This window comes from Clytia hemisphaerica, unplaced genomic scaffold, assembly GCF_902728285.1.
Source record: "Clytia hemisphaerica strain Z4C2 unplaced genomic scaffold, Clytia hemisphaerica genome assembly, whole genome shotgun sequence".
Taxonomy (NCBI): domain Eukaryota; kingdom Metazoa; phylum Cnidaria; class Hydrozoa; order Leptothecata; family Clytiidae; genus Clytia; species Clytia hemisphaerica.
This window is the reverse complement of record NW_027104506.1, coordinates 191,479-205,337: the sequence shown is the minus strand read 5'-3', so window position 1 is coordinate 205,337 and position 13,859 is coordinate 191,479. Positions and strand designations below refer to the sequence as shown.

The 13,859-nt window shown below is 36.9% G+C and overlaps 3 protein-coding genes across 5 annotated transcripts; all 3 read left to right on the top strand.

Moving 5' to 3' along the window:
- The first annotated feature begins 3,599 nt into the window (after positions 1 to 3,599).
- LOC136821869 (oxaloacetate tautomerase FAHD1, mitochondrial-like) lies at positions 3,600 to 4,229 on the top strand. Its single transcript, XM_067078111.1, has one exon. The coding sequence runs from the start codon at positions 3,600 to 3,602 to the stop codon at positions 4,227 to 4,229; it is 630 nt and encodes a 209-aa protein (XP_066934212.1).
- Positions 4,230 to 5,621: 1,392 nt separating this feature from the next.
- LOC136821823 (oxaloacetate decarboxylase, mitochondrial-like) lies at positions 5,622 to 6,529 on the top strand. The gene has a single exon (XM_067078042.1). It carries the CDS (start codon positions 5,689 to 5,691, stop codon positions 6,346 to 6,348), a length of 660 nt encoding a protein of 219 aa, XP_066934143.1. The 5' UTR covers positions 5,622 to 5,688; the 3' UTR covers positions 6,349 to 6,529.
- A 150-nt stretch (positions 6,530 to 6,679) lies between these two features.
- LOC136821832 (uncharacterized abhydrolase domain-containing protein DDB_G0269086-like) lies at positions 6,680 to 13,705 on the top strand. 3 transcript variants are annotated; one of them, XM_067078055.1, is made up of 9 exons: positions 6,680 to 6,775; positions 7,405 to 7,480; positions 7,649 to 7,690; positions 8,142 to 8,201; positions 8,757 to 8,831; positions 9,139 to 9,605; positions 9,639 to 10,854; positions 11,133 to 11,221; positions 13,081 to 13,705. In XM_067078055.1, exons 1-8 carry the CDS (start codon positions 6,734 to 6,736, stop codon positions 11,183 to 11,185), a joined length of 2,031 nt encoding a protein of 676 aa, XP_066934156.1. In that variant the 5' UTR covers positions 6,680 to 6,733; the 3' UTR covers positions 11,186 to 11,221; positions 13,081 to 13,705. The 3 variants fall into 3 exon arrangements, with proteins under 3 accessions (XP_066934156.1, XP_066934155.1, XP_066934154.1); XM_067078054.1 differs by lacking the exon at positions 11,133 to 11,221 and having other exon boundaries at positions 9,142 to 9,605; XM_067078053.1 differs by lacking the exon at positions 11,133 to 11,221.
- Positions 13,706 to 13,859: the final 154 nt, after the last annotated feature.

Below are 13,859 nucleotides of genomic sequence, written 5' to 3'. Positions count from 1 at the left end.
CTATTGTCTATAAATTTTCTTATCACGTGTAACAGTGTCACTTCGGAGCCTCAAATTTCAGGTAAGATAATTGGACAGCACCTCAAATTTTAGTTTCGTATGACCTGAGCAGCGAGTTTCGACATTAAAACAGGCCTTTTTGCAGTATTGCTGGAAATTTCAGGTTGTTTTTTCCTTCTATCACTTTCCTAACTTTTGTATTATTGTGATTTTTGACTCTTAAATCATTTTCATTAGCTAACACCAGCATGGCTAGTGAGTTTTTTGTACAGTTTATTTCTGATACATTTTCGACTTTTTGTAGAAAAAGTTTCCATCCTCAATATTTGATTTTCTGAAAAATATTTCTCCCTAATTTTCTAATCTTTAGAAAATAAACTTCCCCATTTTACGTTCGTCAGAAAAAGTTTCCCTTTGGTTTCAGAAAATCCCAGTTTTCAGAGTATGGCAGAAATCATTGAGATCTCGAGAGAGCAGAGATTGCTCACTTTTCAAGGGCAGGGGCAAAATTTTGATAATATCTACAGTTCAGAGGCAAAATCATTGAAACTGGCTATTTTTACTTGTTTTTCTGGCTTTTTTTGTGTGGTGGGAAACGGATCTTAGGGGCAGAGTTTTATGTTGTGGAAACATGGGATCATCCCCCCCCCCCAGGAAGATGGGGGGAATCAGATTTTGGTGCCAGGGGGGAAGTGAAAATTTCAAGCTTGATAGGGGAAGAAAGGCTTCAGTCCTCTCTACCTAGTGGGGGGGAGTAATAGGATAAATACAGACCTTCCTGGTGTGTTTGGGCATTCAGGTTTAATGAGCCTGTCTTTCTAGGGATTTTAAGAGTCTTTTTTTGCTATAGTAGCTTGCGAATTGAGGCGAGTCTGGATCATCACTTCGCAACCCTTATACAATACGGCTAGGCGGATTTCCCAATTGGGGGAGCACAAATTTTAAAGACAGGTGGGGGGAAGGCCAGATGGGGGATTTTTGCTCATATTAGGGGGGACCAAAATGCTGGAGGACACCATGGGAAATTTTCCTTGGGGGCAACCATGACATGCTCTGAAAACTGGAGAAAATCCAAAAATCATGTAAGATTTTGTGTTCGCCTTGAAAAATTTTTCTCTTAGACTAATTTAATTTGTTTTGGTTTGTTTTTGTGATCTCGCTTGTCACTTTTTTTAAGATTTTCAAAATAAAAGGGGTGACTCACATATCGATTCTTCCCACAACTAACGCCAGATTGATGCAAAGGGGTGGGGGGTTAGAGTATGTGACACTGATTTCACCAGAAATATCAATTTTTGAGATGTTCATTCTGTGACAAATGTTACTCTCCATATTTCTTTTCCTCCTTTTAGCTATTTAAGTATTTGTTCGCTTTGCTATTTTATAGAACAATTTACCCAAAATAAACTGCCCGATGTTCATGTCTTGTGTTCCTTTTGTTTAGATGGCCTGCACAGCCCTTGAATTTTGCTGACGGTTGGTCTTTTTTTGTGAAATGTCGCTATTCTGTTGATTATGATTACGGAGATAATTAATTCCTGCAACTTTCTTAAGAAAAGTTTGGAAATTATCTCCATTATTTTAAAAATGTAAATTGAGCAAGCCATAGCAAATTAAAGATGGCTGACGAAACAACCATGAAAGTGGAGGAAAAAATTTAGAGATTCATCCATTTTTGATAATTTTAAATTTTGACGAAAAGAGATGGGGGTGGGGGGGGGTTTCAAATTAGCATCTATTTGACGTTAGTCATAGGAAGAATCGATATGTGAAGGAACCCTAAAAGAAACAAAAATTGGGGGCAGAATTGGGGAGATTTGTATCCATCATTACCCTGCAATTCCAGAGGTGTCAATCGCACGAATCAAGTGCCAAATCAATTGAACGCAATTGAATACTTAATTGAAAAACTGCAATTCGATCGTCGAATTCAATCGAATTGCAATCGAATATTATCCAGGATTTTCTGTTCGATTGCTTCGATTACGTTTGATTTTAATCAATTATGTTAGATTACGCTCAATTGATTAAATTGTATTAGATTTTATTCGCTTTCGTACCGCACTGAAGTGCTCGGCTGCCCACTCAGCACTAACGGAGTGATCAAATTTAATTTAATTTTATGTATTCCGGGCATTTTAATGCTGGTTTTTGCTAGGTTAAATTAAACAAGACACATACTTGCTGTATCTCAATGAATTGTACCAAACTTTTTTATTCTTTCTATCCCAACATTGAAATTTATATAATACATTATACAAGTCTATTTTCTTCTTATCTGTCGAGGGTGCTCGATGATATCAGAGCTTGTTCAAATTAAAGGAAAGAGACTTTGATTTATTGTTTCAGAACTTTAAGTTTCATGCCTCCCGTAAAGACGACAATCATCAGCTAAATCAATACATTATATATTCCTTTATATAAGGCCACGATCACAAATAACTGGTGTTCACGTTCTTTTTAGGGGAAAAAATGAGTCGGTAGGTCAGAAAAAAAAACGTCAGAAAAATGAATTTTCAAATATGAGTTGGGCAAAAATCAACCATTATAAATTGAAAATAAACACTGTTTTGCAGTGTTTATGTAGACGGTCTGTCACTGTGATACGATACTGCCCCTCTTTTTAAAAATATGATATCTCTGTTTCTATGACTAGGGAGATAATAACACATTTCTTTAACACATAAGAAAGAGTTGGATATTATCGCCATTAAATTTGGAAATTGATTTCTTGTGCAATCAACTAAGACCCTCTTAATCCATTAAATCTCTACATAATGTTGGGAAGCATGTTGTTTAGATTTTTTTCCTTCAAAAATACGCAGCATAATGTTTAGATTTTCCTTTAAAAATACACAGCATGATATTTGGATTTTTCCTCAAACCATGCAGCATTCATTCTGTATGGATTTTCCTTCAAAAATACGCAGCATGATGTTTGGATTTTTTTTCCAAACCATGCAGCTTTCTGTTTAGATTTTCCTTCTAAAATACGTAACATGTTGTTTAGATTTTCCTTCAAAACTACTTGTAGATACTTTGTGTGGATTTTCTATCAAAAATATGCAGCATGTTGGTTAGATTGGTTCCTTCAAAATATGCAGCATACTTTGTTTGAATTTTCCGTCAAAATTACGAACTATACTGTTTAGAAAACATTAATTTCAAAATTGAAAGCACATTTTTTAGGTAACCTACTTTAAAAAGTACCAGGCAGACTCCTTTCAATGATCGTCTTTCAAAATTGCAAACCAAGCTATGACATGAATTTCAACCTAATCAGACCTAATTAATAGAGACTTCGTATTTTTGAAGGAAAATCCAGATAAGCTTGATTCATTTTGAAGGACTATCTTAGGCAGATAGCTTGGTTTGCAATTTTGAAAGAAGATCATTGAAAGTGTTTAAACTATGAAAAAGATTTCCTTTTTTAAGTTCTATTTCTTTGATGTAATGGTATCTTCATATTTCAGTGAGTTTTAAGTATTCAGGTCTTGGTCTTTTGTGAATATAAATAGAAGAGTGAGTATAAATATCATTCAAAATATACTTTAAAATGATTTAGACTTTGCTTTTGAATCTATATAGATAATACAAATATGGCATCAAAGGTTGATTTGTTTACATCATGTCGTAAAATAGTTGGTGCTGCTTTTGCATTTAAAGGGCCTAACCCACCACCCCCAAATCCTGTCATTTTTCTGAAAGCCCCTACAAGTTTACTACCACAAGGAGAATTTATTAGAATTCCAGAGGGATGTGATACAATCAACCATGAAGTAGAACTTGGAGTTGTCATCAGTAAAGGTGGTTCTTCAATCCCAGAAAACCAAGTAATGGATCATATTGAAGGTTACATCCTTGCTTTGGACATGACCTCAACATCGCATTTCAAAGAGGCATTGGATGAAAAGAAACCATGGCTTTTGGCCAAATGCTTTGATACCTTTTGTCCGATCAGCGAAATTCTGAGCAAATCTGAAGTTCCTGATCCAGATAATGTTGATTTATGGTTGACAGTGAATGGTGAGGATCGACAAGCAGCCAACACGAAAGATTTGAATTTCTCAATTTCCCAATTGATCAGTTATACCAGTAAGATTACCAAATTGGAAAGAGGTGATCTTATTTTAACTGGTACTCCTGGTGGTATATCAACCGTTAAGAGTGGGGATATCATTGATTGTGGCTTTAAAGGAATTAAAAGCATGAAATTTGAAGTAAAATAAACACCAATCAAGTTATAAGACAACTTTATACAACTCATCATATATCTAGATTTTTATTTTAGTTAATTTATAACCAAACATTTTGTACTTTTTAAATTTTAACCAATTTAGGGATAGATATTTTGATTTATCAGTGAGTCAAACTCGTTGATATTTTTTATACAGAAAAATACAATAAAGTCATCATTTTTTTAATTCTTTGTTTCTTTTGATGTACTTTTGCTGGTTTGTAGTAAAGATTACTTCGATTTTTTTAAATGTCAACGATTGCATTCAAAAATAGAACCCCAAAAAGTGAGGTTTTCAATCACAACCACTTTTTAGCCCACAGCATTGACATTCTTGTGGCTGCTGTGTAGTACAAAATTCCATAGAATAAGGAAATTGATGAGCTTTCCAAAAATGTGGCCCTCTTTGAAGTTGAGTGATTCAGTCTTGAAATATAAGATGGCAAAGTGAGGGCAGGTTTTGTGGCTGTATGTCATGTGGCTCACTCAATAGGTTGGCTTATATGTGCTCTCCTGCTTTAAAGCTTCAATATTTTTAACCGTTTTTCTTGAAATTGGTAGTTTAAGGTCTGATAAAGATACTTATGGGTTTAATTTGTGGCTGCAGGGTTTTCAATAGGCTTAAAATGTGGCTTCAATCATACTTCAACCACTAATTTATCAATTTACACATTCCAGGTTGGGTTTTGTTTTCGAAACATGAATATTTGCAAAGCCTAAAGCAAAACAAACACAATCTGACACAATACAGTGTTATTTTAAGAAAGAGTGTACATTTTGTGGCTGCAAATACCATTTTTTGTAACTATAACCTTCTGAGCTGTTGCATTAGGTATTAGTTGGCATTTTTAGGGTTGGCTTATGTGCTGTCCTGCTTTAAGACTTGAATATTTTTTTAACCGTTTTTCTTGAAATTAGTAGATTAAGGTCTTAAGATACTTATGGGTTTAATTTGTGGCTGCAGCGTTTTCAATGGGCTTGAAATGTGGCTTCAATCAAAGCATATATGAAAAAAATCGTCAACTTTGAGCCGCAATTCTAGCCCAATGACCCAATAATTTTGGTTCAATTTTTGATATTTTGTGGATAAACCCTTTTGCTACGAGTTTCATCTGAAAAAAATGATTTTTACTCATTGAACAAATTTGTGGCTGCTGTTTTATCAACATAGTGTTTTTCTTGATTCGTGCCGCAATTTTGGCCCATTTTACAAAATTTCTTTTTTCAGTCTACTTCAACCTACTTTAGAACCAATATTGTGAAGTTTCGTTTGAAAAGAGTTATTTTTAAAAAGGATGTTCAAGTTTCTTTTTTTTTGCTGTTTTTGAAAACCTCACACAATTTTTGAATGCCATCCAACTGTTTTAAAGTTTAAAGATTTATTCAATTAAAAATTTGCTATAATATCTCAAATCTGTTTCTATGTTTACAGCCTTTAAATAGAATTCAGTATGATTTCACGTGGAGAACTTGTGAGAATATGTCGTAAAATTGTTTGTGTTGGGCGCAATTACCAAGAACATTGCGCGGAACTCAATAATGCTGTTCCTACGAAACCATTATTGTTTTTAAAACCACCTGTTAGTATTATTACTGAAGGCTCACCAGTAATTGTACCTGAGGGAAGTACAAATATTCACCATGAAGTAGAATTAGGTATTGTTATCGGGAAAGAAGGATCAAAGATCCCTGAAGAAAAAGCTATGGACCATGTTGATAGTTATTTACTTGCGCTAGACATGACTGAGCGGGATTTACAAGATGTCGCTAAAAAGAACAGCCATCCTTGGTTATTAGCAAAATGTTGGGACACATTTTGTCCGATTAGTGATGTTATTCCAAAATCTGCTATTGAGGATGTTAACAACATTGATATTAATTTAGCAGTGAATGGTGTCACACGACAAAGTGGGAATACTCGGGATATGATTTTCTCACTTCCATTTTTGATCAGTCATATTAGTAAAATAATGAAGTTAGAGTATGGTGATATTATTTTAACGGGTACCCCAAGTGGTGTGGGTCCTGTCAAAGGAGGTGACACTATCCAATGTGCTTTAGAAGGAATCGCCAAAATGCAGTTTGACGTCAAGAACCAATCTGATATGTGATTGCAAACAAACTGTCAAATATGATTTTTAAATGGAATTTAGAAATTTTACAGTTATGTTATAGCTTATCTGCAATTGATCACCAAAATCATTTATACTGGGACATAGATATTATATTATATATTTTTACACTCTTTTGTAAATTTTCATAAAATTATAGACTTCACACATACAATCAAAATCATGTTTTTTATCTAGTAGTGAGTCTTGTCTGAAGTTTCGTTGCCGAAAATCTGTGTTAACAACCCTTTGACTTTGGAAAGGGGGTATATTTTTGTTGAATTGAAAAAATCCCTAATTCTACAATTTTTCTATCGTTTGTATCTTTCAGTGCTAATTAAGAAAATATCTGTACCATAACATCATCTGCTAAACATCAATTGCAATGTCTTCCACACAACTCATCAGATCTCTTCGACAACCATTGGTATGTATAAATTATTGTTTTAATTTTTATTCTTAACTGATTGAAACACATTCCCATTTTTTTTTTGCTTTGTACCAATCCGTGGCTTTTTTTAATTTAAAGATACTGTCTGTTGGCTATTCTGCTATGATTTTCCTTTAAATTAAAAAAAAAACACAACTTAACAAAATTTAGTTGAATGATGCTTCTGTGAAGCCAATAGTCAAACATTGACATATGTAGTAACGTTGCTATTTTGGGTGTGTGAATCTTAGATAGTGTGGATGTGAAGCTTTGTCTGATTGTTGTAGAGTCTCTTCGAGTCTGAATAACAGTGACCTTGTGTACATTTTTCCTGTTGCTTTAAGTTGCTTTAAGTAAGCCTATGTTCATTGAACAGTGGAGTCTATTTACTCGGACCTTTATAACTCAAATGGCTCCTTGACTCGAATGAGGTTTATGGTCCCTTCAGTTAACAATGCCTTCTAAACCTTATTCTATGACTCAATATTTTCTTAACAAATTAGTGTTCGAGTTAGGGAGACCCAAACCGTAAAACCCATTTGTTTTTTTCCTGTTTGGCAATATCAGATTACACCATACAATAAATATTTGCACAGCTTAAATCTATATATTGTTTTCTCTTCTAGCAACAATGTGTGTACAGAACCACTGTTCGATCTCTGTCAACAGCAAGAACTGTATCCTGCAAAGTCACCGATAAAGGTATGACATAAAGGTGTTTTGAATAAAACACTAGTTTAAAATACCAAAATTAAAGATGTTGTAGTATTACTTTTATTTTTAAACTACTAAGTATATTATGTATTTAGTTTTAGCTAAACTTTACTCTCTTAAATAATCTGCATTGTCAATAACTTATTCTTCTTTTAGCATCTACACCAGTAGTTGAAGTCGCTGCTGAAAACGCGAAATGTATGATTTGTTGTTTTTAACTTTGGTTACAGTTCTTTAATTTGTTACTTTAGTTTTCCCATCTTTACGAGATTCCTGTATATGTATCCATCAGGAAAACTCTTCCAGCCCTAGTTATTGCTTTAGGGCCTTACTTGCACTACATAGTAGTTGACATCCATTGTATATTAGTACGAGTAGAGGTGGATTCGTGTCACCAATGAAAAGTGCTCTAAAAAAGAAGCAATATAATAATATCCATTGTATAGCGTAGTTAGCCTTTTTAAGATGCCCAAATGCAGAGAAGTGTCGTTCTGGAGGGAATTGATTGTTGGATATGGCTGCCACACATTGTTTGGAGTGATTGTCGAGCTGCCTAAGGCTAGGGTTCCTGGTCCGAGATAACTGAATTATCCACTCAAAACATCGAAGATCAAACTGCTCACTTCATATGTCTATTCTCTTCTTTTAGCTACAACGCCTATAGTGGAGGCTGTAGCAGAGGCAATTGCTGATCCCATGCCAGCGGAGTGTAAGATGTGTCTTCTTTTCGACGCTTAGGTCGTCCCTCTGTTAGAATCAGAGAACAGACACATCACGCACACACACCATTCATTTGTTTCTTCTATCTTGCTATATTAACTCGGTAAGTTCTGGTTTTGACGGTAGAATTTCCTCCCTGCCTATTAATTATTAGTAGAGTAGGCGGAAAATTGGTGTTTAAAATCTTTGCTTGAAAAGGATTGGTCATTGCATTGACGTCAAAAAAGGACAACTTTTACCAACTTTAGTTCACAACTGGAATAGGCAGGACAAAAGGTAGGCCGTCCAAACCAGAGCTAATTCATTACATTGTTTGTCACCAGTATCTTATCTATTCAGTATATTTCATGATATATCAAGTAACTACCATCGTAACCTCTACTAATTTATAGAAACCCAATAACAATCTACTTACACTTATAACATAGAAATAATAATTTAACCTTATATCAGCTTAGACAGCTTATCAATGATCACGTCAGGTGACTTTCCAACAGATAAATATAATTTTTGATACGAACAACCATAATCTTTTCAATCATAGCTGTCGCAATAGAATCGGAAGCAGTCGCCGAAGAAACCGTCGAAGCTGTCTCTGAAGTTGCCGAAGCCGTTGAATGTATGCAAAACAATTAACAGTTTAGACGTTTAGAAACTCTCTCTTAGTATGAGAAGTTTATAGCATACACGTACACCGTTCGTCTGTATTTTCCATACAAAGTGTATACTGTAGTACCATAGTAATATCTTTTGATCTAGCTATCTTGTCTGCTTTATTTACCTGCTTTATCGTTGTCATCGCGTGTAATGTAGACGTTTTGCAATATTCTCTTAGAACGAGAAGAAGGGGTCGAACATACACACACAACATTTGTTATGAACTTGTATTAAGTTCAACTCTAAAGTGTGTTTCAATATTCTTGTAGCAGTTGTCGAGGAAGTTGCTGCCGAAACTGCAGTTGTTGAGGAAGCTGTTGCCGAAACTACAGTTGTCGAGGAGGTAGCTGTTGAAACTGAAGCAGTCGTCGAGGAGGTAGCTGCCGAAACTGCAGTTGTTGAGGAAGTTGCTGCCGAAACTGAAGCCATCGTCGAAGAGGCTGCTGCTGAAACTGAAGCAGTCGTCGAGGAAGTTGTTGCCGAAACTGAAGCCATCGTCGAGGAGGCTGCTGCTGAAACTGAAGCCATCGTCGAAGAGGTTGTTGCTGAAGGTGAAGCCATCGTCGAAGAGGTTGTTGCTGAAACTGAAGCAGTTGTCGAGGAAGTTGTTGCCGAAACTGAAGCCATCGTCGAAGAGGCTGCTGCTGAAACTGAAGCAGTCGTCGAGGAAGTTGTTGCCGAAACTGAAGCCATCGTCGAGGAGGCTGCTGCTGAAACTGAAGCAGTCGTCGAGGAAGTTGTTGCCGAAACCGAAGCCATCGTCGAAGAGGCTGCTGCTGAAACTGAAGCAGTCGTTGAGGAAGTTGTTGCCGAAACTGAAGCCATCGTCGAAGAGGTTGCTGTTGAAACTGAAGCTGTTGTCGAAGAGGCTGCTGCCGAGACTGAAGCAGTTGTTGAGGAAGTTGCTGCCGAAACTGAAGCCATCGTCGAAGAGGTTGTTGCTGAAACTGAAGCAGTCGTTGAGGAGGCTGCTGCCGAGACTGAAGCAGTTGTTGAGGAAGTTGCTGCCGAAACTGAAGCCATCGTCGAAGAGGTTGTTGCTGAAGCTGAAGCAGTCGTCGAGGAAGTTGTTGCTGAAACTGAAGCAGTCATCGAAGAGGCTGCTGCTGAAACTGAAACAGTTATTGAGGAAGTTGCTGTCGAAGCTGAAGTAGTCGTCGAGGAGGTAGCTGCTGCTGCTGCTGAAACTGAAGCTGTTGTTAAGGAGGCTGCTGCTGAAACTGAAGCAGTCATCGTAGAAGTTGCCGCTGAGACTGAAGCAGTTGTCGAGGAAGTCGCTGCCGAAACTGAAGCAGTTGTCGAGGAAGTCGCTGCCGAAACTGAAGCGGTTGTCGAGGAGGCTGCTGCTGAAACTGAAGCAGTCATCGTAGAAGTTGCCGCTGAGACTGAAGCAGTTGTCGAGGAAGTCGCTGCCGAAACTGAAGCGGTTGTCGAGGAGGCTGCCGCTGAAACTGAAGCAGTCGTCGAGGAAGTCGCTGCCGAAACTGAAGCGGTTGTCGAGGAGGCTGCCGCTGAAACTGAAGCAGTTGTCGAGGAGGCTGCCGCTGAAACTGAAGCAGTTGTCGAGGAGGCTGCCGCTGAAACCGAAGCAGTCGTCGAGGAGGCTGCCGCTGAAACTGAAGCAGTCGTAGAGGAAGTTGTTGCTGAGACTGAAGCAGTCGTCGAAGAAGTTACTGCATATTCTGAAGCAGTCATCGAAGAGGCAGCTACTGAAACTGAAACAGTCGTCGATGAGGTAGCCCCTGAAGTAGAAGCAGTCGCTGAAGATGCAGCCCCTGAAGTAGAAGCAGTCGCTGAAGAGGCAGCCCCTGAAGTAGAAGCCGTCGATGAGGAGGCAGCCCCTGAAGTAGAAGCCGTCGTTGAGGAGGCAGCTCCTGAAGTAGAAGCAGTTGTTGAGGAGGCAGCCCCTGAAGTAGAAGCAGTCGCTGAGGAGGTAGCTCCTGAGCCAGAGGTTGTAGCAGAAGAGGCATCTGCTGGACCAGAGAGTATGTTGTTAATGCTCTTAAATTTTTACGCCCTTAATAGTTGTCTTTGGTTTGATTTTCCCAGCAATCTCGAGTTCGTTATCCTCTGATCTTTAATAAAGTGCGTCTGAACTTTGCTTTTCTTTCTCTTCCCTTAGAAAAGGGCAAATGAATTGAACTTAACTGCTGCTTTCTTCATCTCCTGCGATTTTCTGAGTCCTTTTCCTAGCTCTACTTTTCCTATCCACTAATACTGAATACTGATAATAATTTTCTGTAATTTATTTGTCCTTTTCTAGAACCAGAGCCGAAAACTCTTTGGGAAAAGATTAAACGAATCTTCAATTTTTAAGTCGTCGGCAAACTCAGTTGACGGCGTAGTAGTGAAGTATGTCGTGTTTTATCGTTATATTTAACCTTAGATTAGATTTTCAACTTGGTTGGACTTGAATAATTCTAACGAGGGAAATCTGTATATTATTTCCACGATTTCTTATATCAACTTGGCTACTTCTTCTCTTGCAATGTTAAGGGTGTCAATATTGTCTGTTTTTTTCTTTTCAAATAACGTCATTCATCGTCAATTATGATTACAGACCTTTATAAACCCTGGACCGAACTATTTCCACCATATTTGATCGGAGTTTTTATGAAAGTGGTACCCGCAAGGAATTTATAGTTAAGATTTTGCCTGACAAATGGCGCTACTTCACTAGTATGCAATAAAAAGTAGATCTAGCGCTCTCGATGCGGGTACCACTCTCAAAAATATTCCGATCAAAACATGTTGGTACGCCGGGACTGAGAAACTGCCTCCGGGGTTTATGTAAAGCTCAATCAACTATGAATTATGAATCATTTCTAAGTTCAACATATTCTGAAAATTGAATATCAAGTCTCAAATTGAATGCATTCCCCCTGTATCTTTCAATGATCGGAGGGCTTCTTTGAGTCAGTAATGTTTTTCAGGTAATTAACGCTCATTACCATATCTAGGCTTTGCTTACTTTTAGGTGTACAAACTTTCACGAGCAGAAACTTTCGCGAGGTCGAAAAATCGTAACATTTACTTTCGCGAATTTGACAAAAAAAATTTTCGTGAGCATAAACTTTCGCTAATAAGGTATATTTTTAGTAGTAAATTCAAGTTTTCGGTGCATAAAACCAGTGTTTGATGGACTTTCGCATAATACCTACACTAAATTTTATCCTTGTTATCATCAAGACGTTTACTTTCGCGAAAAGGGCTAAAATTCGCGAAAATCGTGAAAGTTTCTGCTCGCGAAAGTTTGTACGCCTAAAATAGTTGCCTAACAACAGTAATATTGTTAAAAGGTTTTTAGGCCGCTAATGATAAAGAATATTGTGTGAGGTATTTCAAATGATCTACAACTTATATAGCTCGCCTATAACATATCACACAAGAATAACTGTGCCGTAGTGTACTTTTCAGACTTTTTCACTCAGGTTTATTTATCTCAATTTTAAAAGTTTTTCTAATCTTTCTACTAGTTTTGCCTTAAAATGGAAAGACGTGAAAGATTTTAAAGGTATAATGAGATATTTGGCCTCCAGATATTTTTCAAAGTCCTGGGAGAAACAACCGAAAACCTTTCAGGACTTATGTGCGGATAAGCACAATATAAAAACTTATCTGATTATACCTTTAATTATTTAAACAACTTTCCATTTCAAAGCAAATCTTTAGGTATTAAGGTATGTTTACACCTTTCTTAACACAATATTTTTAATTGGTCATATCTACGTCAAAAGTATTTTCTGACAAAAAAATCAAAAAATAGGTGTACACATACCTTACTCTTTCAGGTGCCAAATTAACGGGGGGGGGGGGGGGGGTTGGAAAATTTTCAAAATTTTAATAAACGGGGGTGACTTAATTGCCGGGGGGTTGGGAATTGTACTTCTGAAAACCCAAAAATAAGGTAAATATAGGCTAAAATCAGGCTATTTAGAGCAAAATAAGGGACCTTCTCTTTGACAGCTTAAAGTATTCTTTTTCCGTTCCGGGTTGGGGGGGGGGGGGGGTTTAGAAATTTCTCGAAAAATTAACAATTCCGGGTTGAGGGGACCCGTTTACTTGGCACCTAAGTGTAATCTTGAAAAAGGGTTGGAATGAAGAAAAGAAAGGCACAAAATAGTTCGCCCTAAGATTAAGAGCTGATAGTAGTACGCGCTCATTATCATAATAACTATTTATCATTTTTCTTTGTTTGTCACTTTTCTCAGGTAGCGTAGATGTAGGAGCCAAACAGCCATCGCCAGCAGCTGAACCATCCATTCCACAAGACCAAGCAGCATTCGACGAGTACAATGCAAATTACAAATGTCCGGAATATTACAAATACGATGAATTCGCGTTTTACGATATCGAAAACGATATGCAATCGAGTCGAATCGAGCAACCTAGTGCTTTATAATAATTGTAGTTTTAGTCAAAAAAAATTGGTGTTTTTTAGATTTTGTTGCTAACTTGGAACTTGTTCATACTATTTGAAATGTAGATTCTGGTGTTTGATTGTACAATAACTCAATAAATTGGATCTTGGAGATTTATGTTCGCGTTGAAATAATGTTTTGGGTAAATAGCAGTAGATTTTCAAACAATCTCTAGTGATAGACCTTGGAGATGGAAACACCATTTTGATTGATGGATGTCGCTGATTGGTTCTGTAGAAATTTTTTTTACATTTTAGGTGTTAGTTTTTACAACGAAACTGGTAGATAGCAAACCTTTTATGATGAACCTAGGTTAGGTTATTAAAATTTCCAAATTGTGGAAAATTGAATAGATGCTTATTTGAAAACTATAATGTAAATACATTACTTTTCTTAAGTAAAACTGAATATGTTATATGGCTGATTGCGTCGATTGATTTATTTCCTGCTCCATTTTTTCTTTCTTTCGGGTTTTGATTCGTAACCGTTTTTTAATTTCGCTATTGTTGTTACTAAAATTCAAGTTAGATTTATGTTTTCTTAATTGCCTGATAAACAGGGTATGTTGG